The sequence below is a fragment of the Bison bison genome, unplaced genomic scaffold (assembly GCF_000754665.1).
Source record: "Bison bison bison isolate TAMUID 2011002044 unplaced genomic scaffold, Bison_UMD1.0 scf7180017864346, whole genome shotgun sequence".
Lineage (NCBI taxonomy): Eukaryota > Metazoa > Chordata > Mammalia > Artiodactyla > Bovidae > Bison > Bison bison.
The window spans coordinates 2,568,179-2,592,357 of NW_011494918.1; the positions used below are offsets into that span (position 1 = coordinate 2,568,179).

Sequence of the window (24,179 nt, forward strand, 5' to 3'; positions counted from 1 at the left end):
GGTGTTCATTGGAAGGACTGATGTTGAAGCTGAAACTCCAAATCTTTGGCCACCTGATGCGAAGAGTTGACTCATTGGAAAAGACCCTGATGCTGGGAAAGATTAAGGGCAGGAGGAGAAGGGGACGACAGATGAGATGGTTGGATGGCATCACCAACTCAATGGACATGGGTTTGGGTGGACTCTGGGAGTTGGTGGTGGACAGGGAGGCCTGACGTGCTGTGGTTCATGGAGTCACAAAGAGTCAGACACGACTGAGTGGCTGAACTGAACTGAACTGATGTGTAAAACAGATAACTGATGGGAAGCTGCTGTATGACACAGGGAGCTTCACCCAGTACTCTGTGATGACCTAGAGGAGTAGGGTGGGGATTGGGGTGGGAGGAGGCATGAGAGGGAAGGTATACATGTATGCTTATGGCTGCTTCATGTTGCTGTATGGCAGAAACCAACAGAACATCGTAAAGCAATTATCCTCCAATTAAAAATTTTTTTAAAGATAGAGAACACCAGAGCCTTCTCAACTACCCGTAGCCTTAACTCCCTCAGGGCTGGGATGAAGTGCTGTCTGAACGTGGCCGTTTGCTCTGGGAGGGTTGGTAGGTCCATAGTCACTTCAGTTGTGAGGTCTAATGAGTGGGGTCAGGGTACTGGAGCCCAAACTTGGAGGCAGGCCAAGGTGGCCAATAGGATCTTGGCAGTCTACGCTTATCATCCCACTCCTCCTGGAGGGGCTCCCGAAGAGAATCAGGCTACTTGGCTTCTTGAGTCTTTCCTTCCCTGATAGTAATAGCTAGACTGATGGGATTGGGAATGGTCAACAGCATCCTACTACCTATGGACTTCATGCAGGCCTGGGATTCTTCCTCCCTTTTAGAACCAGCTTCTGCTTCTTTCATATGGGTTCAAAAGGAATTAGACCACGATCCAACTGGACCTTCAAAGTTGAAAAGTACCTCCCTTTCCCTTGGCCCCTAGAACCATCCAAATGTGCAGGAACATCGGTAACAGCCTCCTCTTCTGCTTTTACCTGACCTTGGCAGCCACATGTTTTTCATTCTCTCTGGAGAACACAGCCTGGGAAAGGTGGCTCTGCGGGTAGAACACAGTGCTCATGAGGCCAAGGTCAGGCACTCAGCCTCTGAGAAGGCCAGTGCGCTGAGCTTTGTTGAAGGGCTATAATCTGTTTCCAGCCTTGTCTAGCAGCTGAGCCCTCTCTGCTGGCAAAGGAGGGGGCTGGGGGTGAATTTGGTGCAATGCTGCTACCCAGCAGCATCTATCTTCTGAACAGTCAGTCACTGGGTTTTCGCCAAAACTAACCATAGTTACATTGATGAGAGCTATCTCTTTTTCAGAACTATGGAATGTTTAGTAGCAAGAACTGGAACCTTTGTAATCATCATCATCATCCCTTATATTTGTATAGCGTTAGTGGTTTTACTTAGTTCCTTCTCCAGGGGCTCAGTGGTAAAGGATCTGCCTGCAATGCAGGAACAATGCAGGAGACATGGGTTCAATCCCTGGGTCAGGAAGATCCCCTGGAGGAGGGCATGGCAACCTACTCGAGTGTTCTTGCCTGGAGAATCCCGTGGACCGTAGAACCTGGTGAGCTATAGTCCATGGGGTCACAAAGAGTTGGACACGACTGAAGTGACTTAGCAGCAGCAGTAGTTTTAAAGCATTCCATTTATATTTAGTTTCTTTGTTCCTATGAGCTGGACAAGACATGAGACCAAAGGAAATTAAATGGCTTTCCTACAGACACAGTGCTGGGAAAGAATAGGCTGGAGCTCAGGTCATCTGGTTCCTTGTCCAGGCTCTTTCTAATAAACCTTATAAGTGTCTTCAAATCATTGCTAGTTGCCCTGGGAGCGTCAGTTTTTCCTAACCAGAACTTATAGCAATAGTCCTTCCAAGGGAATTTCTAGGCAAAACCATGGCCATATCCCATAAATCTTGTTAAATAGGATTAAATTTGAGTTAGGGAAGATCTCATCCAGTGAAAGTTTCCCCAACAGGCAGCCCAAGATGACGAGGTGCTTTGGTGTGACAGTGAATAATGATGGGCCTGGGCCTTGGGCCCACAGACCAGAGTCTCTTGTCTTTGGGTCTGGCCACTCGTCTCCTGGCTCTTGCTGGCCAACTCCGTCTGCAGTCTGTGCACATTGAAAAGGCAGAATGCTGGGTAAATGGAAAAAACACTCCGTCTCCAGCCTGACTCTGCAGGAGGAATGGAATTGAACCTCTGCTCCTGGCCTTTGGATATTCTTGAATCCCAAGGAGAGTTCTTTGGAGGTCAGACCAGACAAAAGGGGTCAAATGGAGGGGCATTTTGCCCAGAGTAAGATCAGAACTTGGCAGAAGAAGCAGGCACATACACATGTGTGCATCCACCTTGGCTCTGTAGCAGGATTTAAGAATGGAAACTCCATTTGCAGATGAAAGAGGAAGGAAGGAGAGAGAAATGGAATCTGAACTGTTGAGAATCTCACCTCCTGGTAAAGTGAGCTCTGGGAGCTCTGCTTGGTGGAGTGATTTTGGTTGAGCTTGTGTTTTAAATGGTGAAAAATAGCACATGCATAGGAAAGTGCATAAACAATGAATGTACAGCTTAGCAAATCATTATAAAGCAAATACCCGTGCAACCACCACCCAGCTCAAGAAACAGAGCAATGCTAACACCCTAAAAGCTCCCCACATGCCCTCATCCCACTTATTAGGTTGGTGCAAATGTAATTACGGTTTTGGACCATGAATTTTAAATCATTTTAACTAGGCTCAAACACAGCTTTATTAATCAAAAATAGGAGCCATTACAATCAACACATTTTTACCAAAGAGAAATGTTTTATTCCTGTAGCATAAAAATCCATGCCTTGGGATTCAGCAAACTCTTGGAAAGCATTTTCTGCATCCTGCTGCCTTGGAAACATTTTCCTTGCAAAAAGTTGTCAAGATGCTTGAAAAAGCAGTAGTGGGTTGGCAAGAGGTCAGGTGAATATGGTGGATGTGGCAAAACTTGGTAGCCCAATTCATTCAAGTTTGAAGCGTTGGTTGTATGATGTGTGGTCAGGCGTTGTCGTGGAGAAGAATTGGGCCCTTTCTGCTGACTGATGCAGGCTGCAGGCATTGCAGTTTTCGCTGCATCTCATCGATCTGCTGAGAGTACTTTTCAGATGAAATGGTTTCACCAGGATTCAGAAAGTTGTAGTGGATCAGACTGTCAGCAGACAACCAGTGACCATGACCTTTCTTGGTGCAAGTTTGGCTTTGGGAAGTGCTTTGGAGCTTCTCAGCCCAACCACTGAGCCAGTTATCCATATAAAATCCACTTTCTGTCACATGTCACAATCCAATTGAGAAATAGTTTGTTGTTGTTGCATAGAATAAGAGAAGAGAGCGCTTCAAAATGATGATTTTTAAAAATTTCTGGACAGCTCATGAGGCACCCACTTACTGAGCTTTCTCACCTTTGCAGTTTGTTTCAAATGCCAAACTACTGTAGATGGTTGACGTTGAGTTCTTTGCCAACTTCTCATGTAGTTGTAAGAGGATTAGGTTCAATGATGGCTCTGAGTTGTCGTTGTCAACTTCTTATGTCCAGCCACTCTGCTCCTCAGCTTCAAGGCTCTCAACTCTTGCAAAACTTCTTGCATTGTATACCGCTGCACTGTACGTTCATTAGCAGCTCCTGGACTAGAGGCGTGGTTGATGGTGCAAGATGTCTTGCCGCTTTACAACCCATTTTTGAACTCAAATAAGAAAATTGCTCGAATTTGCTTTCTAACTTCATTTCCATGCTGCTGCTGCTGCTGCTAAGTCGCTTCAGTCGTGTCCGACTCTGTGTGACCCCATAGACGGCAGCCCACCAGGCTCCCCCGTTCCTGGGATTCTCCAGGCAAGAACACTGGAGTGGGTTGCCATTTCCTTCTCCAATGCATGAAAGTGAAAAGTGAAAGTGAAATTGCTGTCATGTCCGACTCTTAGCGACCCCGTGGACTGCAGCCTACCGGGCTCCTCTGTCCATGGGATTTTCCAGGCAAGAGTACTGGAGTGGGGTGCCATCACCTTCTCTGAACTTCATTTCCATAGTCTAAGGTAAATATAAAATGGCAAGTAATGTCATAAGCAAAAAAAAAAAAACATAAAGCAAGAAATGCACATTAAAATGAGGTATAACATGACCACATTTATTTAGAATATATTCCAATATCAAATGGTAAATTTCAACAATGCAAAACCTCAGTTTTTTTTACCCCAGCCTAATACATCCCATCCCTGAAAGGAACCTCTATCCTTAACTTTGTTAATCATCTTCCCCGCTTTTCTTTACAGTTTCATCACCTAAAGATACATCCCTAAACACAATAGTTCTGTTTGTTAACTTTAAATACATAGAATCCTACAGAAGTATGTGTGTATGTGTGTTAGGTTTCTTTCATTCAACTTAAAGATTTTATGTCAATTCTGTGGCTTGTAGTTCATTCAGTTTTATTCCTGTGTAGTATTCTAGTGTGAGATTATACCACAATTTGCTGATCTTGCCTACTGGTGGTGAATATGGGGGTTATTTTTAGTTTTGTGATTCATAGTAGCCCCAGGAGCGCCCGTCTAAAAGCCCGTCCCCCACACACATACGTTTCTTTATGATACGTAAGTGGGAATGAGACCACTGGGCTGTTATGCTTATCACGTTTTAAGGGGTACGATTGGCCTTCCGCGTCCACATGTTTTGCATCAGTAGATTCAACGCACCGTGGCCAAAATATTGGAGCTTCAGCATCTGTCCTTCCAATGAATAAAATGGTGTAGTAGTTGCATAAACCCACAGACATCTTACCATATACTTTAATTCATCTCTAGATTACTCACAATACCTAATACAATGCAAATGTTATGTATGTGTGGCAAACTCAATGTTTGTTTTTTGGAGCTTTCTGGAATTTTGCAGGGAATATTTATGATCCACCTGATGCAAAGAGCTGATGGAAAAGACCCTGGGATGCTGGGAAAGATTGAGGGCAGGAGGAAAAAGGGGTGACAGGGTGAGATGGTTGGATGGCATCATAAACTCAATTGACAAGAGTTTGAGCAAACTCCAGGAGACAGTGAAGGACAGAGAAGCCTGGTGTGCTTCAGTCCATGGGGTCAAGAAGAGTCTGACACAGCTGAGCGACTGAACAACACCGTTTTGTATAAAGGACTTGAATGGATTCTCTTATCTGTTCTCGGGGGTCCTAGAACTAATTTCCTGCAGATACCAAGGGACAACTTTATTGCCATACTGTTCTCCCCAGTGACACCTCTAGCAGGCTGTGAATACTCCATACCCATTTTTACCGAAAATTGGTATTGACAGACTTTCTAATTTTTATATATTTGGAGCATGTATCTTAGTATAACCATTTCATTGTGTTTCAAAAACTTACGCTTCAAAACATCTTTCCTATTCATGTAGTGGAGGCCTGAAACCGCATGGGCATTCCTCTAGAACTGGTCCAAGTAAAAGGAACATCTAAGGTGGTCAGTGGTCCAAGAACCTTCAGTGTGGTAGATCCAGACTGACCCTTTTTTGAAAATGGCTGGGAAAGGGAAGGGGATGCACGAAGTAGCGGTATGTATTGGAGTTGAGGTGGGTGTAGGCACAAATATGGAGAAGGCGATGGCACCCCACTCCAGTACTCTTGTCTGGAAAATCCCATGGACAGAGGAGCCTGGTGGGCTGCAGTTCATGGGGTCGTACAGAGTCGGACACGACTGAAGCGACTTAGTAGCAGCAGCAGCAGCAGGCACAAATATGGGCTTCCCAGGTGGCACTAGTGGTAAAGAACCCGCCTGCCGATGCATAAGACGTAAGAGATGTGGGTTCAGTCCCTGGGTGGGAAGAGCCCCTGGAGAAGGGAATGGCAACCCACTCCAATATTATTGCCTGGAGAATCCCATGGACAGAGGAACCTGGCAGGCTACAGTCCATAGCATCGCAAAGAGTCGGACATGGCCGAGCGACTAAGCACAGCACAGGCGCAGAGTAGAAGTGCCAGGAGAGATAGGAATTAGAAGTCTAGAAGGAAAATCTGTAGCCTCCAAAGGCAAAGGCAGAACCTATTCATTGCATGACTCTTTTCACTCCAGGGCACAGATTCAGCCCAGAAGACTTTTCTCTGAGTGCACTCAGAGATACAAAGACCTGTAGGCTGCCCAGGCCTAAAAGTGCCTTCTGACGGCAGAGGGACAAGACGCAAGGGTACAGCTGTGGTTCCACCAACTGCTTCCAGGAGTAGATTTACTCTCGAAGTAAAGAAAAAGACAAACAGAGGGACAGCTCATTAAAATAATTTATTCTAGCTTCAAGGCTTTCATTGGATTAAGTCATGCCCATAAAAACTGCAAAACTTGGTGAAGGAATGCCCCACCCCCACTTAGCTGCAGGACACCTGTCAACATTTATAATTACTTGGAGGTGACTGTTTACACGTGTGCTCTTGCATGTGTGTGGGTGCCTAGCCCAGGCTCTTAAAATAGATGCATGCCTACAAGCTTTCCAAAGTGTGATTTCTGTTGCCCAAGCGTGTGTGTGTGGCTCTTTCCCTCGCACCTGCCTGCTGGAGTTTGCAAACCCCATCCATGAATACAGATGGCACTGTGGAACCTTGTGTGTCATCTGAAGGCTTTTCTCCTGATAATGTTGCATCCAAGTGAGATTTAAAGTCTACAATGGATTTACCAGACCCAGAGCTGGCCCTCTCCCCAGAATGTGTTGGCATAAGCATTGCTGAGGGCTTCGCCCCCGGACGTAAGGATGTGGTGGCCTTTGTGTTTCTGGTCTGGAAGGCAAGATCAAAAGATCATTCCTGACACTGGGGGATACATCTCTTTACCAACTAATGGGGAAATGTAACTTTTGTCTGTGCAGACCAGGCCGTGAGTCAGGGGAGCTGTCTCTTTCCAAGCCTTTCCTTTCTGCCCTCCCTCCACTCACATCAAGACACCAAGTGCACTGTCTTCCTATCGTTCACAGAAGGGTTTGCTGTAAATCTTCTCACTCTCCTCCTCACTCCAGTGTGGCCTGGAAAGGAGTGTCACTCGCCCTGCCTGACCAGAGTGTCCTCATCTGTGAAATGGGAAAGGATTGGAGATAAGATTTCTAAGATATATTTCAGTTCCAATGTTAATTCACATCTTAGTAAGGGCTCAGGTCAATATATTATCTCTCCTGGGGTTGTCTACACTTCAAATCTAATTTGTCACCGTGGCATGAAAGGTTTTCTTCTTGGCTAAAGGGGTTTACGGTGTGAGCATCTGTCCTACATCCACTGGCCCAGCAATAGCTTGGAGCTGCCATGATGTAAGGAGTGCATGGCTATATTTACAGGATTGGTCATCAGAGGCCTAGAACTTCTTGCTTTTTATGTGTTTGACTATCTTCCAGGCTCTGAACGTCTTGAGGACAACCTGGGTCTAAGTTATTTTTGTTTGCTGGATTTTAGCCCCGCACAGGGTGTGGACCAAATGGTCAGCAGCTGTTTGGTTGAGGGAGTGATGGAACACGTCAGCCGGCCACCCCTGCAGCACGGGCCTGCTACCGTCTCCACCAGCTGCAGTCAGGGATTGTGTGGCGCCCCGGCTGTCCCGTCAGCTGGAGCACCGGCTGCTTCTAGCTGCTCTCCCCTGCAGCTCTCCTCCAGGGGCTGCAGACAGCTGTCTTCAGGGGTGGCTGTCCCAGGCAACCTGGTCCTAGTCATGTCCTGGAGGCCTCTGAGGAGGTGCGGCAGGGTGAGTTGACGAGAACTTCGAGCCCTGCCACCAGGTCCAGTGACCCCCGCCCCCCGCACTGTCACACTTCCCTCCCACAAGCACCCTGCTCCCTTCACCCTCAAGCTTACCATCTGCACTGGAGCCCTGTGTCTCAGGTGGGGGCTGGACGTGCCTGCTACACGAGTCGGGACCGTGCTTTGGCCCAGCTGCAATCTTGCGTGGTCTCCTTCTACAGGACTCCTTCACATCACACCAGCCTTGAGTCCTCACCTTCCTCCCTGTCCCAGCCACAGGACGCCTTAGCTCCCTTCCCCTTTCTACCTGCACGTCTGCTACCAAGATCCCGAGAGTCCATCCCACCCCACCTTCGGGTCCACGTGTCCAAGCCCTGTTTCGTGCCTGGCATTGAGCTACATGTGCCTCTTCATTCATTCTCCAAACCAAGCCTGGGAGGCAGACATCATTATTCTGACCTCCTCTACCTGGGGCCTGGAGAGGTCCCATCCCTCACCTTAAGTGGTTACATAAAACCAGGTAGTGACTGCGGTGTGTATTTCATACCTGGTCTCCAGAGCCTGCACTCTGCCCACCGCCCCTCATCCCTGCTTCTGGGTGGGAGAACAAGACCACAGAGAACTGATGGAGCCTTGACCCTGGTCGTCTTTCCCTCAGGTCCCAACACTTTTGGCTGAAGCTGCCCCATGCTCTCACCCAGGCGTGCACATACGTGTCCCACAGCTGGACAAAGTCAGGATACGTCTGAACCCATGGAACAGCCCTTCCATCCACGTCCATTGCCCCAGCATGCACATCTGGTAGTATTGGCCCTCCATGGCTCCTTCAAGCTGCCCTCTGACCAGCTGTGCTGCCAGGGCTGGCTGCCAGGGGCACCCCCAATTCCAGGGAAGCCTATACGTAGTTCCCCTTTCCCGGGGACCTGCCTAGTTTGCATACCTCCTCCTCTCGGCCACCTGTGCATCTGGCTGTGGTCAGAGCAGGACACCTGTCCCATCTGGCAAGGCGGGCTTGCTCTTAGAAGGTGCCCTCGATGCCCTACTGCCTGCCCCAGCACGTGGCCCTCCTTCTGGGAACACCTCTCGGCTCTTTGGCCTGAGTCCCGTGACCCAGCTCCCAGAACTTCAGTCGTCCTGTCTGGCTGTGTCCTGCCTTCTGTGCCAACCTTCTCTCTACCTACTCTTCTTCCCTCTTCCTCTCCCTCCTCACAGCACCAGGACCCTTGGCAGGGACGATGAGATGTGTTCACCCCGCAAGACGGGCACCCTTCCTGTTCTCTCTCCCACATTGCCAGTGCTATGCACAAGCCAAGTTGCACACACCATAAATGTCATAGTCACAGCTGTCCCAGAGGGGAAGAGCCAGAGGCATGAGGTCATGGGGTTCAGCCTTCTCCCAGGGCAGGATGGAGAGTATCCTGGGTAGGCAGCATCCCTGGTACCTCCTGAGACATACCGAGCAAGAGCCTTGATATGAGGAAGGCAGAACCCCAGGGAGCAGTGGGGAGCCCTGCAAGGCCAGCATCGCTGGGGGAGAGGTGCCTGAGTCGGGGAGGGTGGCTAAGGAGGGGCATCTGCTGCTGCAGCCCTGGGGTCCCCAGCTGGCTTGGCCCAGCAGGCTGATGGGGTGAGGCTACCACCAGCCTGCTGTTTATTCAGGCGGCTGGTGGGCTTTGCTGTTCCCAGGAGGGAAATAAAAAATATTGCTTCTCTGGGGTCTCAGGGCCAGGCCTGTCTCAAACTCTCCTCTATGGAAACCGAGAATAATGGTCCCTCACTAAAACCAGAAAGTGGCTTGGGCATTTCTAAATCAGTGAGAACAGGGCCTTCCAGGGGCCTAGAAAACCCAAGGTCTAGAGGGCAGGGGCTAATTCCATGGGATTTTCCCTTTGCCTCACAGCGAGTGTGAGGGTCAGTGCTGACTCTGTCCAGGCATTCAGGAATTGCGTGAGCTCTTGTTTTGCTAATACAGCTACTTAGGCCACACCACTGGGTCTGAGGTCCTGGGGCCACGGCTGGGCAGCAGAGGTGGACACGTTTCAGTCCCTTAGAGCTACGTCACTGACCTTCCCCATGAGTCAGAACCAGCCTCTGTCACATCACCCCGACTTGCTTTCTTCGTTGCACTTTTTACTAATTGATAGTTTCTTGTTGATTTCTTATTTATTGCTTACTTCCCTTCATGGAAGGTGGTTTTCATCAGAGCAGGATCCTTGCTCTGGCTTACCCTCCGTGCCCAGGGCTGAACACATGAGTGCATTAATGAAGGAGTAGTGTATCGAACCCTGAACCTTCTGGGGCTTCACTCCACATCACAGGATGTGAGAATTATAGAAGATGCAAGGATGCTGCTCACTGCAGGTGCTTGTGGATGATCAGAAATGCTTGAATCCCATGAAGGCACCAGGAACTTCTCCTGTCAGCCCCGGGAAGAACCTGGCTGCTGTAAAATAGCCTTTCTGACACATTTGGGCCCCCTTTCCATCAGCTATATCCCAAGCTCCCTATATTGAAGACAGTGCTTCTCAGACTTCAGTGTGTATGCAGACTGCCTGGGGATCTTGTTAAAACGCAGATTCTAATTCAGCAGGTCTGGGTCAAGTCGGAACTTCTGCATTTCTTTCTTTTTTTTTTTTTTTAATCAAACTGCCTTTTATTTTTCAGGGACTCTTGCTCAGGTTAGTCTCCCCAAATCTTTATGCTTTACACAAATGTATTTCAATAAACACGCGCACGCACACACACACACTCACTTTAGATTAGTAAAGCTTCCCATCACTATCTACCTTTCTCCCAAATCCTACAGTAAGAACAGAGCGTCTACATTTCTAACAAGCTCCTGAGTGATGGAGTGATGCCTGTGTTGTTGGTCTCTTTGAGTAGTAGTTCTGTGGAACCCTAGACCAGGTCACAGGTGTGGAGCCCTCTGTTTTGTCACAGGACAAAAATCTCTGGAACTGACCAAGTCCCATAGCAACTGTTGCCATGAGCCTCTGAATTTAAGCCAGCCAGTTTTCTGGCCCCATAGTAGGTAAACCTCCCACCCTATTACCTACCCTATAGCATCTTAACCAATCACCTAATGCCACCCTTCCAGTAGGAATCTTCTGTCTTGAGGCTATAAAAATTGGCTACCAGCCCAAGAAAGGGATTGGCTCTTCCTGGAGCCAGCCTCTGTTCCAAGAGTGTCTCCCACTCTAATAAGCTTTATTCTCCCTTCATTCTGCCTCATGTCTGGAAATTCTTTTCCAACCTGTGCATAGACCATGACAGTAACATTCTATGAAAAATAACAGCCACTTAGTATGTCCCATGCATTTCCACATACGTTAACTCATTCTTCATTACAACCCACCAGGAGAGTGCTAGTGTTAACCCCATTTTACACATGGACAAATGAAGCATAGGGAGCTTAAGCAATTTGCCCAAGATAACAGGTCTAGCAGTAGCACCATTGAAATGTAAACTGAAAGGTTTCCTCCAGAATCCGTGCTCTTAACCGCTGCATTTGACTGACCCTGATAACACTTATCAGGAATGATAGACGTCCAGTAAAACCGCTCATTCCGGGCACTCTTGAAACAACCTCCTCTCAAGGGCTTTCGCTCTCACACTTAGTTCTGTGATATTTAGGGAGGCCGACTTGGCGTCAGCCCCACAGAACACATTGAGCCTTTCCAGTGCTCAGAATTTGGCGTGCGCTGAAATGCTGTAAGAATGGCATGGCCAGTGGTCTGGAGCCTGGTTAGTTTTAACAAGCACCTCGTGGGCTCCTCTGGGCAGCCCACGTAGAGCCACTGGAGCCACAGTGTCTGGGTGTCACAGTCTGCCTATACGCCCCCTAGGTCTGAGCCACCGTGGCATCCCTCTAGGCCAACAGTGGCGTCTTACCAGACTGCAGACTGTGCCTGGCGGGGTCTGAGCTTTTGCACATCTTGTACCTGTCTGTCAAAGAAAGATGGAAAGTGTACACGTCCTCTGTGTTTACATGGTTACTTCCTCTATCACCCTCATAAACAGGGCCCAAAGGAGAACGCCACATCTAAAAATTCAGATGCTCATGGAAACTGTGGAATGGGAGCCAGTGCTGGACAACATTAGATCTCAGTGCAGTAAACGTCTCTAAAAATAGCTAGAGATGAAAGGGTACCTCTAAGTCTGTTGACAGCTGCCCAAGATTCAAATCCCATTCAGCCTCACCTTCTCCAGGATGCTGCCTCTGATGCCTCTCGCCACCCCTCCCTTTGAATGCCTGTGTGGCATTTACAGAACCTGGCGTGGTTGGTCATCTTTTTCCTGCAGTGGGGAGCCTGTCTTCTCCACTGCAGTTGTCCCCCACGGAACCCACCCCCACCTCCCATCCCAGGACAGGAACACCAGAGGAATTAGAGGATTTCTTTCTGCCATACTGTACCCTAGACACACAGGAGGTGCTTACCAGTATTGGTTGATAGAAATGTAACTTTGGTCCTTTCTGGTATGAAGTACATCTGGAACATGGGTAATTCGCCAAGAAGGGGTCATTTAGGGAAACATTTTATGTGTGATTAGGAAAGTTTAAAGCCAGCCTCTCAATTTCCTATGTAAATAATGCTTTTTAAAGGGGAGCCATAAAAAAAGGGTGAAGGGGTGTCCCTGGGGGTCCAGTGGTTAAGAATACAGCTGCCGATGCTAGGTCACGGGTTTGGTTCCTGGTCTGGGAAGACCCCACATGCTGCAAGGCAACCAAGCCTGAGCACCACAACTACTGAAGCCCATGTGCGCAGAGCCCGCGCTCTGCAACAGGAGGAGCCACTGCAGGGACAAGCTCGTGCACCACAGCTACTGAAGCCCATGTGCCCGGAGCCCGCGCTCTGCAACAGGAGGAGCCACTGCAGGGACAAGCTCATGCACCACCGCTAGACAAGCCTCTCTGGCTGCAGCTAGAGAGAGCCCACCCACGGCAAGGAAACCCAGCACGGTCAAAAATAAATATGTAAATACTTTTAAAGGGTGAAATGTTGCCATTTGCAGCAACATGGATGCATCTGGAGAATATCAAACTAAGTCAGACAAAAACAAGTATGACATGAAATCACTTACGTGTAGAGTCTAAAAAACAATACAAAGGAATCTATATAAAAAACAGAAACAGATTCCCAGACATATTAAACAAACTTATGTTTACCCAAGGGGAGAGGCAGAGGGGATAAATTAGGAATACGGGATTAACAGACACAAACTCCTATACATGAAATAGATAAGCAATAAGGATTTACTGCACAGCACAGGGAACTCTATTCAATATCTTGTAATAACCTATAATGGAAAATAATCTGAAAAAATGTGCATGTATATAACTGAATCACTTTGCTGTGCACCTGAAACTAATACAATATTGTAAATCAACTAGAATTCAATTAAAAAAAGATTTTTAAAAAGTGCTCGAAAGAATAGTTTGTTCTTATTAGAAAAGCAGATTAAGTAGATTTCTTTGACCACCTCTTTTTAAATTGCCTAGAAAATCCCTCTTTCATTAATTGAGACATTGGTTCACATGTGGGGAGATGCAAGCAAACGGAATTTTTCTGTAATGTTACTCATCACTGGTATGAGCATACTGTGTGCACAGGATGGAAAAATAGCCGGTGTCCCAGTAGCTCGGGGACATGACAGTATTATTATTAGGAAAGCCGTGGTGGTATTGGGAAGCATTTCCAGTCATGGACACACTGGAGCCAGGCTGCCCTGGAGATGTGACCTGAGTCCATGCGCTGGGCCTCAGCACAGGGCTGGATGCTCCTGAGGGCCCCTGTGCTTTCCGGTTGGTTTCTCAACCTGCCTGTTGAGTCTCTGGGCTCTGAGCAGGAGATGGCTGCCAGCTCCCTCCTGCTTGTCCTCAGAGCACTTTAAATGACTCCCTTTAAAATTTTTTCTCTCTTGCTAGGAAATATCTAAAAACCTCACCAAGGAAAATGAGCAGATCAGAGAGGACGTGGAAGAAATTCGAACTGAGATGAACAAGCGAGGCAAAGAGAACTGTTCCAATAACATCCTGGACAGCATTCCAGACATCCGCTCGGCCCTGCAGAGGGATGCGGCTGCAGCCTACACCCATCCCGAGGTACAGCCCCGGCCTCCGGGAGCTCTGACCACAGCCCTCCGGAAAGTGTACGCCCACCCCCTCGCAGGTGCATGGAGCCTTCGGGCTCCAGCCTCCCACGGGCATGGTCTCATTCCATCTACTCAACTGTCCCATCAGTCTGACGGGGCAGAAGTGGACCCCATCACACTTAACACTGAAGCCCCGAGAGGTTCAGCCAGGGTTGAAGCCAGGACCCAGATGTGGGTCTCCTGGGTCCCAGGCCTGTTCTTTGTATTATACTTCATCCTGCCGTTTTGAGCATCCCTTGCATTTACAAGTTAGGTGGCTTGTCTGGGACCATCCTAGTTTACTCCTGCTGTCCCGGCATGATCACTAATGACTCCTTCTGTCACCCTAGAAGAGTCCCAGTTTGGAAGCAGTCAGCTGTGTGGTCCTCCCCATTTGTAAGGGACTCTGTGAGTACTTCCATCATCCATCACACTGTACGGCCCTCACCCCAGCTCTGGAAGGCAGCCCGAGGCCGACATCAGTACCCTCACTTTGCAGAAGAGGAAGCAGGTCCAGGAACGCTCATGTTCCCCATGGCTCAGCCGGAAAGTGGCGACAGGGGTCTCAGATCTCTGTCTCTGCCCACTCAGCAGTGTCTGGGTTGGTGTGATGAAATGAAACACTACCTAATGTGATTTGGGTGATGCCAGAGGGCCTACTTGCTTAAAAATACCTCCCCGTCTGATACCTGTTTCTTTTGTCTCTGCTTATCAAGTTATATGGGAGAAGGCAATGGCATCCCACTCCAGTACTGTCGCCCGGAAAATCCCATGGACGGACGAGCCTGGTAGGCTGCAGTCCATAGGGTTGCTAGGAGTCGGACACGACTGAAGCGACTTAGCAGCAGCAGCAGCAACCAAGTTATATTTATGTGCCGATAGTTATATATATTATTATTTATGTGTTATCTCCTAAATTGCTGCCTGTGAAACAGGAGCTAACCCTAAAAGAATAGAAGAGGAAACAGGTAAATTCTGGCAGCAGGACTTGCAGAGTGTGGATGCTCTCAGCAAGGCAGGTCTGGATAAAGTGTTATAAAAGGGGTCCCTGGCAAACACGGAATAGCGACAGCTAAGAAAGGTCTTGCTTACTTTTACTGGGCCGCGGGTTGGTGGTGGACAGCAGAGCATGGATTTCAGGTGACCCATCGCGGGATCCGCTCAGCCTGGGGCAGGTGGGCAGAGTGTGGGTTGAGAGGGTCTGGGACAATGACAGCAAAGCCCTGAACTTGTGGCTCTATGTGCTGTGACATTGAAAAGGGCTAGGAAGTGTTGCTGCAAAGGATTTGTTGCCTGGGTTGTTAAGAATCAGGGTAAGAGAGGAAGTAAGGTTAGGCTTGCGGGCTTGGAACTCTTGAGCAAAGAAATTCCCCAAGTGGAGCCAAGCAGGCAGCAGCTGTGGGTTTGGGGAACCTTGAGCATGTGTTCCAAAGGCAGAAGAGCAGGCAGATTAGGACTTTGGAGACAAGAGGCCCTGAAGAGAGTCTGGTGCCTACACTCCACCCAATTTGTAACTTGAAATAAACCCATTTCCAAACCAGAAAATAAGTACAAGCAAGGCCAGTAATTTTCTGGCTTAGCCCACGATGACTCCATTGATGGTTTTTTGGAAATATCATATATCTTCAAAAATTATTTTTATTCTCATTTTCGGGTGTTCTCGACACGCCAGTGACTGAGCGTATGTTTAGTCTGCTTGGGGGGTCACCCCTGAGCAAGCCTGAACTTGTAAACCAAAGAGCCAGAGGACATTTGCACTTTAAAGGGAATTGGAGGCACCCTGGGTTCATCAGACCTGGGGCCCAGCGGCTCCTGTCACCGCCCGTGTGGCATCATCTGCCGGTCCAGCCGCTCAGTGGAATCAGGCGCTCCCTGACTTCAGTCCTCTCTGGCTCCAATTTCCCAGTCGACTGAGCTTGAGAATTCCATCAGTTGTCTTGATGACACATTATGTGGTATGTTCAGGATCCCAGCTCAGATTTCCTGAGGGTAAACAGCAAACCAAATCAAACACACCAAACTCTTTTTCTCCTTGCTCAGCAAACCTTGCTCCCTCCTGAAATCCCCATTCACACACTGCTGAGGTTAGCACAATCCACCCAAACCAGGGTAGTGGTGGGGGTAGCCAGGGCCAGGGCAGGAGGCGAGGTGAAGGAGACGAGGCTAGAATCTTTCTCTCCCTTTTCCTATCTCTTTAGTGAACCCCCTGTTGAAAAGGGGGTAAAGAGGGGTGTCTGGGTTTGGTTGTTATTTTCAAGGTTCTTATGGATTATGTCAGGGTTTTTTGGAATGGTGAATGGCACTTTGTTGGAGGCGTCTTTCCAAGAAGGTCCATGCCTGGAGGGTTGGCAGGGGGCTCTGGGGGCTGGGTGGAGAGGTCAGGGTGGGATTGGGAACGTGGATACACCAGGAGTTGAAGTCATACAACAATTTAACAGAGAGAGGAAACAAAAAACTCGGGGGCTGCTGCCGCCCCGTGCAGCCTGTCGCCAGCGAATCCAAGGAAATTATATGTTCTCTGGCAGAGGCTGTCCATGGTCTTGCTCCATCTCCTTGGCTGGGAGTGGGAACTGCAGTTCCCGCTCATCCCTAAAAGTCTGGAATTAAAGACAGTTCCTGGGGTTTGCCACGAAGAAATGACAACTTGCTTTTGCAATGCAGAGGGAAACCAAGGTCTGGCAATTAGATGGCCTGTGGCATCTGAGTTGAGGGCTGGGGCCTCTTGTCCGCCTCCCAGGCAGCTCTTTTCTATGGGAAATGAGGAATCCCCAAGTCTTCTGGACACCAGCCAGACCACGGCCCTGAGGGCTTTTTGGACGGCAGATGAGTTAGTCCTGTGGTGACAGCTGAGCACAGTGTAGCTATACCAAGGTGGATCACAGGCTCTGAAGGCAAGCAGCCCTGGGTTATTTAATAGCCTTATGACTTAATAAGAAGGAAGTGACAACCCACTCCAGTATTCTTGCCTGGAGAATCCCATGGACAGAGGAGCCAGGAGGGCTACAGTCCAATAGGGTTGCAGAGTCAGACATGACTGAAGTGGCTTAGCATGCACATACATGACTTAATAAGTATTCTCTCACTTAATTGATTAACCTTCAACCAGATTGCTAAAGGACTCTGAACCTCTCTTTATTCATCTGTAAAATGTGGATAATAGTATCTATCTTGCCTCATTGTTTTAAGGGTTAAAAGGAATATGCAGGGACATGTCTGCCCATAACAGATGCTCAGTAAAATGCCACCACCACCAGCCAAGTATTCCCTGCACTTCTGGTGGCGGTCACCTCCCCAGCAAACCATGGCAAGTGGGGGAGGGGCAGTTAGCGGGAGTGAGGGCTGCCCAGGGCACACGTCTGCCTGCTTCTTCCAGGCAGCTCTCTGGCCCCAGCAAGGGGAGGCTGCTGGAAAGTGTCCTCTGTTTTCCAGGAGTGGGTCAGCATGGGGGAGTGAAGAACACACGTTTAGGAGCTTCCCTGTCTACAGTGCCATCTGGATAAAGTCTTCTGTCACGGGAAAACCAGTACAGACCCGGGGTGTGGTGGGGAATGAGGGCTCCAGGTTTTCTCTAGGCCAGATTTTAAAGGTCAGAACAAGAATCTGATTTGTTTCTTCCTAGGCAGAGTGAAACCCACTCCAGTGTTCTTGCCTGGAGAATCCCAGGGACGGGGGAGCCTGGTGGGCTGCCGTCTATGGGGTCGCACAGAGTCGGACAGCGACTGAAGCGACTTAGCAGCAGCAGCAGCAGCAGGCAGAGTGAAAGAGTTGGTCATGACAGCTGGGTCCCTTACAGCTGACATTCAGGGAGCTCAAAGGTCCTGCTCTGCCTCTCAGGACTGAGCATCAAAGGGACAGAGGTTTTGTTTCCAAGTGGGCTCTGCTCTCTGAGCACATTTCACTGAGGATTTAAGGGAGCTCACCCACCTCCTCCTGGTGAGAAGAAGAGCTTTCAGGGCTTAGGTGACTACAGGGAGTGACCTCTTCATAATTCAGCTGTTCAAAGTCCTCATGAGAGCAGAGGTGGGCCACGCCTCCCGTGGTCCGCGCTTGCTTTACTGATGGAGCCACTGGCCCTGTCTGGTGGCTCTGCACTGGAGCACAGCCGGCTCACAGGCCCTGTGTCCAAGCCCCTTTGTTTTCAAAAATGGGCCTGGGTGAGGGAATATGACTGGATGGACCTAGGCAGGGCCCAGGGACTCTGCCACACTGTGGACACAAGAGGTCAGTCCCCAGGATGAACAGACAGGATGGTCCTTCTGTGTGGCCATAACCATCGCAGAGGCCTTTTTTTGGTACCATCATGATGCCCAGGTCATAGGCTACCTACTGTAAAGCATCATTTGATTTGACAAAAATCCCAGTGGCAGTCACAAGTGTTGACAGTTCTTTGGGATTTGTTATGATTCAGAAATTCAGTCTAACAAATATTAAGATACATATATCCAGGGGAATCAGAGACAGACAAGAGATTGTCTCTGCTCTTCCAATTGCTCATAGTTTACAGAGACAACGTTCTTAAGAAATTCCTGTGGAAGGCAGGATGGGAGAGGTGTTATAATAGTATAGAGTTTTATCCATTAGGAGTTGTGTTCAGCTTTGAGTAGGAGACCAAAATATTGTGCATTAAACAATATAGGGGTTTGTTGTTCTGATGTAAAAGAGTCATGGAGGCAGGTGGCCCAGGGCTGGTACAGTTAGCTGCGAGATGTCCATCTTCAAAATCCCCTCATGGTCACAAGATGACTGCTCAGCTCCAGCCATCCTGCCCACATTCTCCTGGCCAGAGAAATGAGGAAAAGTGCAAACGATGCCTTCCAGCTGAGTCAGCCCCATGTTTTAAGGAACTTTTCCAAAAGCTCTTCCCACCAACTTCTACTTCTACTTTAACAGCCAGAACTTAGTCCCAGGACCACTCCCATGAAACCAGTTTCTCATTAAGTTAGGAAAAAAGGAGAGTGTTTGGATAGTCACTTAGAAGTCTCTGCTGCAAAGTAAGGATTGGGAAAGAAAGATGAATTCTAAATGAAAAGGTTTAGGAGTATTTCCTTGGGGTCCTGAGATTTTAGCCAGGCCTTGAAAAGTGGGTAGATTTCAATAAATGGCTATATGGGGGGAAGGGAATGGCTTCCAGACAGAGAAAACAATCTGAGCAAAGACCTAGCACTTCAGGAGAGCCAAGCAGTTCAGGAGTCACCCAAGTGCCTGGAATACCAAGGGTGGGGAGGCTGGGGGTGGAGCAAGAGAGAAGGCTGAGCTGGGTCAAGTCACTTTGAGTTCTCAGTGCCAGGTCAAGGACTTTGGACTTTATTCTGGATGCATTAGGGAGGGCTTGGGGCAGTTTGTGCCAAGAGCACAAGTAAAAGCAGTCATGCCTTATCCTGAGCTGTGCATCTTAGCCCTCAGCCTTCTTGTGCCGGGATTCCCTGGTGGCTCAGATGGTAAGGAATCTGCGTACAATGAGGGAGACCCAGGTTTCATCCCTGGGTCGGGAAGATCCCCTGGAAAAGGGAATGGCAACCCACTCTAGTAATCTTGCCTGGAAGATCCCATGGAGAGAAGAGCCTGGTGGGCTACAGCTTATGGGGTCACAAAGAGTCAGACACGACTGCGTGACTAACACACTTCATGTTGCAACTGCATAGACTTACTACAAACAACTGCGTGAGATCCGAGGCGCCCAGCAGCTCTAGGCCGGAGCTGAGAGGACAGCTGCACTCTCTGGGGAGTATAGCATGGAGGTTAGAGTCAGAGTCTAGAGGCAGACTGCCTGGGTTCAAATCCTGCCTCTACCACTTCCCTGCTCTGGGACCTTGGGTGATTTACATAACCTCTCTGTGCCTCAAGTTCCCAATTTGTAAATGGGTATGATTAAAAATGGTTCATACCTCATGGGGCTGACGACAAGATGAACAGTGCCTGGCTTAGGAAGTGCTTTTAGGATTAGCTGTTGTGACTAGGATGGCCTTGACTCCAGCACTGCCTCTTGTGACCTTCCCTTGTGTCCCCTCTGAGGAGCAGTATGAAGAGAGGTTTCTGCAGGAAGAAACTGTGTCCCAACAGATCAAATCCATCAAGCTCCTGCAGACGCGGCCACTGCCTCCACCAGAGGTGGTGAAGCCACAGCGACCCCTGCAGAGACAGGTCCACCTGAGGGGCCGGCCAGCCTCCAGGCCCACCGTAATCCGGGGCATCACCTACTACAAAGCCAAGGACCCCGAGGAGGAGAATGACATCGAAGAGCATCGTGAGTTGGGGTCCGCAGGGCAGCCCCCCAGAGGCAGGGCAGGGAGGGAGTCACCCTTTGCACTCTGGAGGGGCACTTCCTGTGAGCCACACCTGCCTTCGGCAGTTTGATTACTACAGTGGCCCCGCAGAGCCAGCCTGGTTACCTGAGATTTACCTGCAGTTACAAATTACCCAGAGTTCTTACTGCCTTTCCTCACAGCTTGCTGAGCACCCTGGGGGCAAGTCACTTGCCTTCTCTGGGCTTGCAGAGGACCACAGGGCGGAGCGTGGCTGAGCCGGAAGGGGCCTCTGTGCCCTCCCCATTCTCAGACGTGCACACTGAGGCATGGAGGGGTGACCCACTCAGAGACACACAGAGGCTTCTTCTGCCTGCTTTTTCTAGGGGGACCCTGGGCTTCTTGACCTAGACTCTAGCACCTACTCTTCCATCTCTTTCCTTCTTACTCTTTCACAGAAAATAGATACTCCTTTTCACCTCATCTTTATCTTGTTTCCCCTACACTTCCTCTTCCTGGGCTCTTCCCTGCCACCGGCCCCTCCTTTTCTTCTGTCTATCCCTGCCCAGCACCCCAGGAGGCCTATCGGCCCCTCCTTTTCTTCTGTCTATCCCTGCCCAGCACCCCAGGAGGCCTATCGGCCCCTCCTCTTCTTCTATCTATCCCTGCCCAGCACCCCAGGAGGCCTAGCTTTTCTCCTTTCCCTGCTACGCCACTTCCTCTCATCTGGTCCCCCTGAGCTGCCTCCAGATGGGGGGCCATCTGCCCCCCAAGTCGCTGGCATAAGCAGTTTGCCCATTTCTAACTGTGTAACGTTTTAATTTATTGACTTGTGGGGTTCCCTGGTGGTCTAGTGATTAGGATTTGGTGATTTCACTCCTGTGGCCCAGGTTCAATCCCTTGTCGGGGAACTGAGATCCCACAAGCCTCTCTACATGGCCAAAATAAATAATGGATTTGTGGGGTTTTTATATTCTGGGACAAATCCTTTGTATTGCAGATATTAATATTTTATTTCTGCCCATGGCTTGTACCTTTAGTTCTTTAATGATGTTTTTGATGAGCAGGTAAAATCCAGTTGACCAGTTATGTCTTTTGTGGTTAGATCTCTTTGTGTCCTAAGAAAACACTCCATCTTAGTATTCCTTTTCTGCTCAAAACCCTGGAGACTCCCCCATTTCATGCAGGATAAAAACTGAAGTCCAAACACGGCAGCCAAGCCCTCCATGACCGGGCTGTGTTCCCTCTGACCTCTGCCCACCTCACTGCTCCTCAGCCTCAGCAGATGTGTTCCGGCCCCAGGGCCTTTGCACTGCTGCTATTTCTCCCTGAATACTACTCCCCGTCACCTGCTCGGTTACCTCCCTTCAAGCCACTGCTCCTCTCTTCATCCCACTGAGTCTCATCTTGACCACTTTATCCATGACTGCAAGGTTCCCATCCCCCCCTTCCCCTCACCCTACTAGACTTTTCCTCACAACACCTTCAAGGAGACAATCTGTCTAATGTTTGGCGTCTCCACCACTAGATAGAAACTCCGTGAAGGCTCATTGTTGTATGTGCTCCATTGATAACTACTGAGTGAGTGACTAACTTCCTCCCAGGTTTTGTAGCCCTTGGCTGCGGTTCCTGGGTGGTGGGTGGAGGCAGACTGTTCAGAGAGACCCTCCAGGAAATGTGTCCATCTGTGCTCCTTTCACCTTCTTCTTCTAAATCCCACCTGGGCTCCACTTTGAATCAGAGTATCCTATGGCTGGTTCATGATGTATGGCAAAAACCATCACAATATTGTAAAGTAATTATCCTCAATTAAAATTAATTTTAAAAAATAAAAAAAATAATAAATCAGGGTATCATGCTGATGAAAGAAACCCTCATTAGTCTGCCACACACCACATGTTGCTGACTCCTGAGTCACAAACACACCTGTGTTTGTTTCCCAGAAGACGAATTTTTCAGTGGTGAACACGGAATGGATTTGCTAATTGAAGATCAGCTTCTGAGACACAACCAGCTGCTGACCAGCGCCACCCGGAGGCCAGCAGCCACCAGGCGCAGCGCCGCTGTGACAGCTGATGCCGGCACCACCAGCGCTGGCACTCCGACCACAGCCCTGCCCTCCGCCCGGCTGCCTGCCTCCACTGCAGCGCCCAGCACCCCTGACCCTGCAGTCTCTGCCTCAGTCGAACAATTCTCAACACCGCTCCCGATGACCTCAGTGTCTCCAGATCCCACAGAGGAGGCAGTCCCTACACCTTTTACTCAGGTACCAGCTACCACCGTGGCCCACACAGCCACCCAGCAACCGCCAGCCTCAGCTCCTCCGTCAGCGGCCCCTGAGGATGCCTTTGTGGAGGCGACGCACACAGCCCCAGTGCCTCCGCCTCCGGTCAGGACAGACTCACCAAGGAAAGATTCTACTGCCAGACAGGGCACCGTTCCCCCTGGCCCCACCCTGAGCCCCGAGGAAGAAGATGACATACGGAACGTCATAGGTGAGTCCATTCCGCCTGGCTTGGGTCTCCTGCTCAAGTAAAAGGCTGAGTCCGGAAATAGCTTGAAAGGAGAGGGGGGAGTCAGATGCTCCAACTGCTTCATAAAGAAAGGCAAGTGGAGTTACTCCTTGGGCAACGATCAGTTTTAACATCTAGGGTCTATATTCACAATGTGCCAGTGACAAGAGTAGAAAACTCCTTTCTAAAATAAATTAGTGGAGCTAAGATCTCAGCTTCATTAATAAGTTTTATAAACATTTGTCAAATGCTGGTGTACTAGGCTTTGTGATGGGTGTTGGATATTTGGTTATTTAGTGATGACTATGTTTTCAGCTGGAGAAGGCAATGGCACCCCACTCCAGTACTCTTGCCTGGAAAATCCCATGGACAGAGGAGCCTGGGAGGCTCAAGTCCATGGGATTGTTGAGAGTCGGACACGACTGAGCGGCTTCACTTTCACTTTCCACTTTCCACTTTCATGCATTGGAGAAGGAAATGGCAACCCACTCCAGTGTTCTTGCCTGGAGAATCCCAGGGATAGGGGAGCCTGGTGGGCTGCTGTCTATGGGGTCGCACAGGGTCGGACACAACTGAAGCGATGCAGCAGCAGCAGCAACACGTTTTCAGCAGGATGTTTACCAGGCCATGAACTAACAAGAGATTCTTATGTGTGTGTAGGCGGGGGGATCCCAGAATATTAAAAGAGGGAACAGGGAAATAGTGAGCCCCAGGGAACAAATCTCATTAGCTCCTGGCCTTAGAAAGCATGGGAACATCATGGCATCGTGTGATAAATGATGTAACAGAGGAGTGGAGAGACAGGGGCAGAGGGAGCAGCAGATTGCCTGGCAGCTAAGAAGGCTGGGAAAGCTTTTCTAAGAAAGTATCCCTTGAGCTGAGTTTTGAAGGATGAACAGGAGTTTGCTAAGTGGAAAAGGAAAGTATTCTGACTGGGTAGGTCTAAATGAGCAGGGTGTGTTCCAGAAACAGAGAATGTAGCCTGTTCTGTGCCTGGGCGCTCCATGGCCATAAGATGACTCTGAGAACAGTGAAACGTGAAAGTGTGTGTGTGTCTATGTATGTTTCCATGGGCGGAGGTGGGGTGAGGGGGAAGTGGGACTTGCCACAGATGGCTTTTTCAAAAAGACTTAAACATTCATTAAGTCACCATCAACACTGAAAAATAACACTATTGAATAGTAATTTCATTAAAAATATACTTGATTTGACAGATGCGATTTGCCTTATACCTTTCTTTCCCTTCTTCCCATTTTCAGCCCCCTTGGCATCCTCTTTTCCAGTTCCTCCTCAGGATAAAGTGCCAGCCATGCCAGACAGATGGTGGTAGGGGCACCTACCAGCAGCCAGATGCCTGGTTGTAGCCTAGTCCCCACTGTGGAGAGCTGTGTGACCTTAGCCAAATCTCTGCCCTTCTGCAGGTCTCAGAAATTAGAAATTTACTAAAGATTGCTGCCTCAATTGGGAATCCCTAATAGCTCAGTTGGTAAAGAATCTGCCTGCAATGCAGGAGACCCTGGTTT

At 49.1% G+C, this 24,179-nt stretch overlaps 1 protein-coding gene across 3 annotated transcripts in view; it reads left to right on the forward strand.

The window, feature by feature from the left end:
- Positions 1-24,179, forward strand: part of OLFML2B (olfactomedin-like 2B) — a 49,231-nt gene that overhangs the window by 10,678 nt on the left and 14,374 nt on the right. The window contains exons 4-6 of one of the 3 annotated variants that reach the window (XM_010854683.1): positions 13,696-13,872; positions 19,920-20,145; positions 22,087-22,638. In XM_010854683.1, the coding sequence (XP_010852985.1) occupies positions 13,696-13,872; positions 19,920-20,145; positions 22,087-22,638 (955 nt within the window). Of the gene's footprint in view, positions 1-13,695; positions 13,873-19,913; positions 20,146-22,086; positions 22,639-24,179 lie in introns of all 3 variants that reach the window. The other 2 variants (XM_010854682.1, XM_010854684.1) reach the window with 2 other exon arrangements.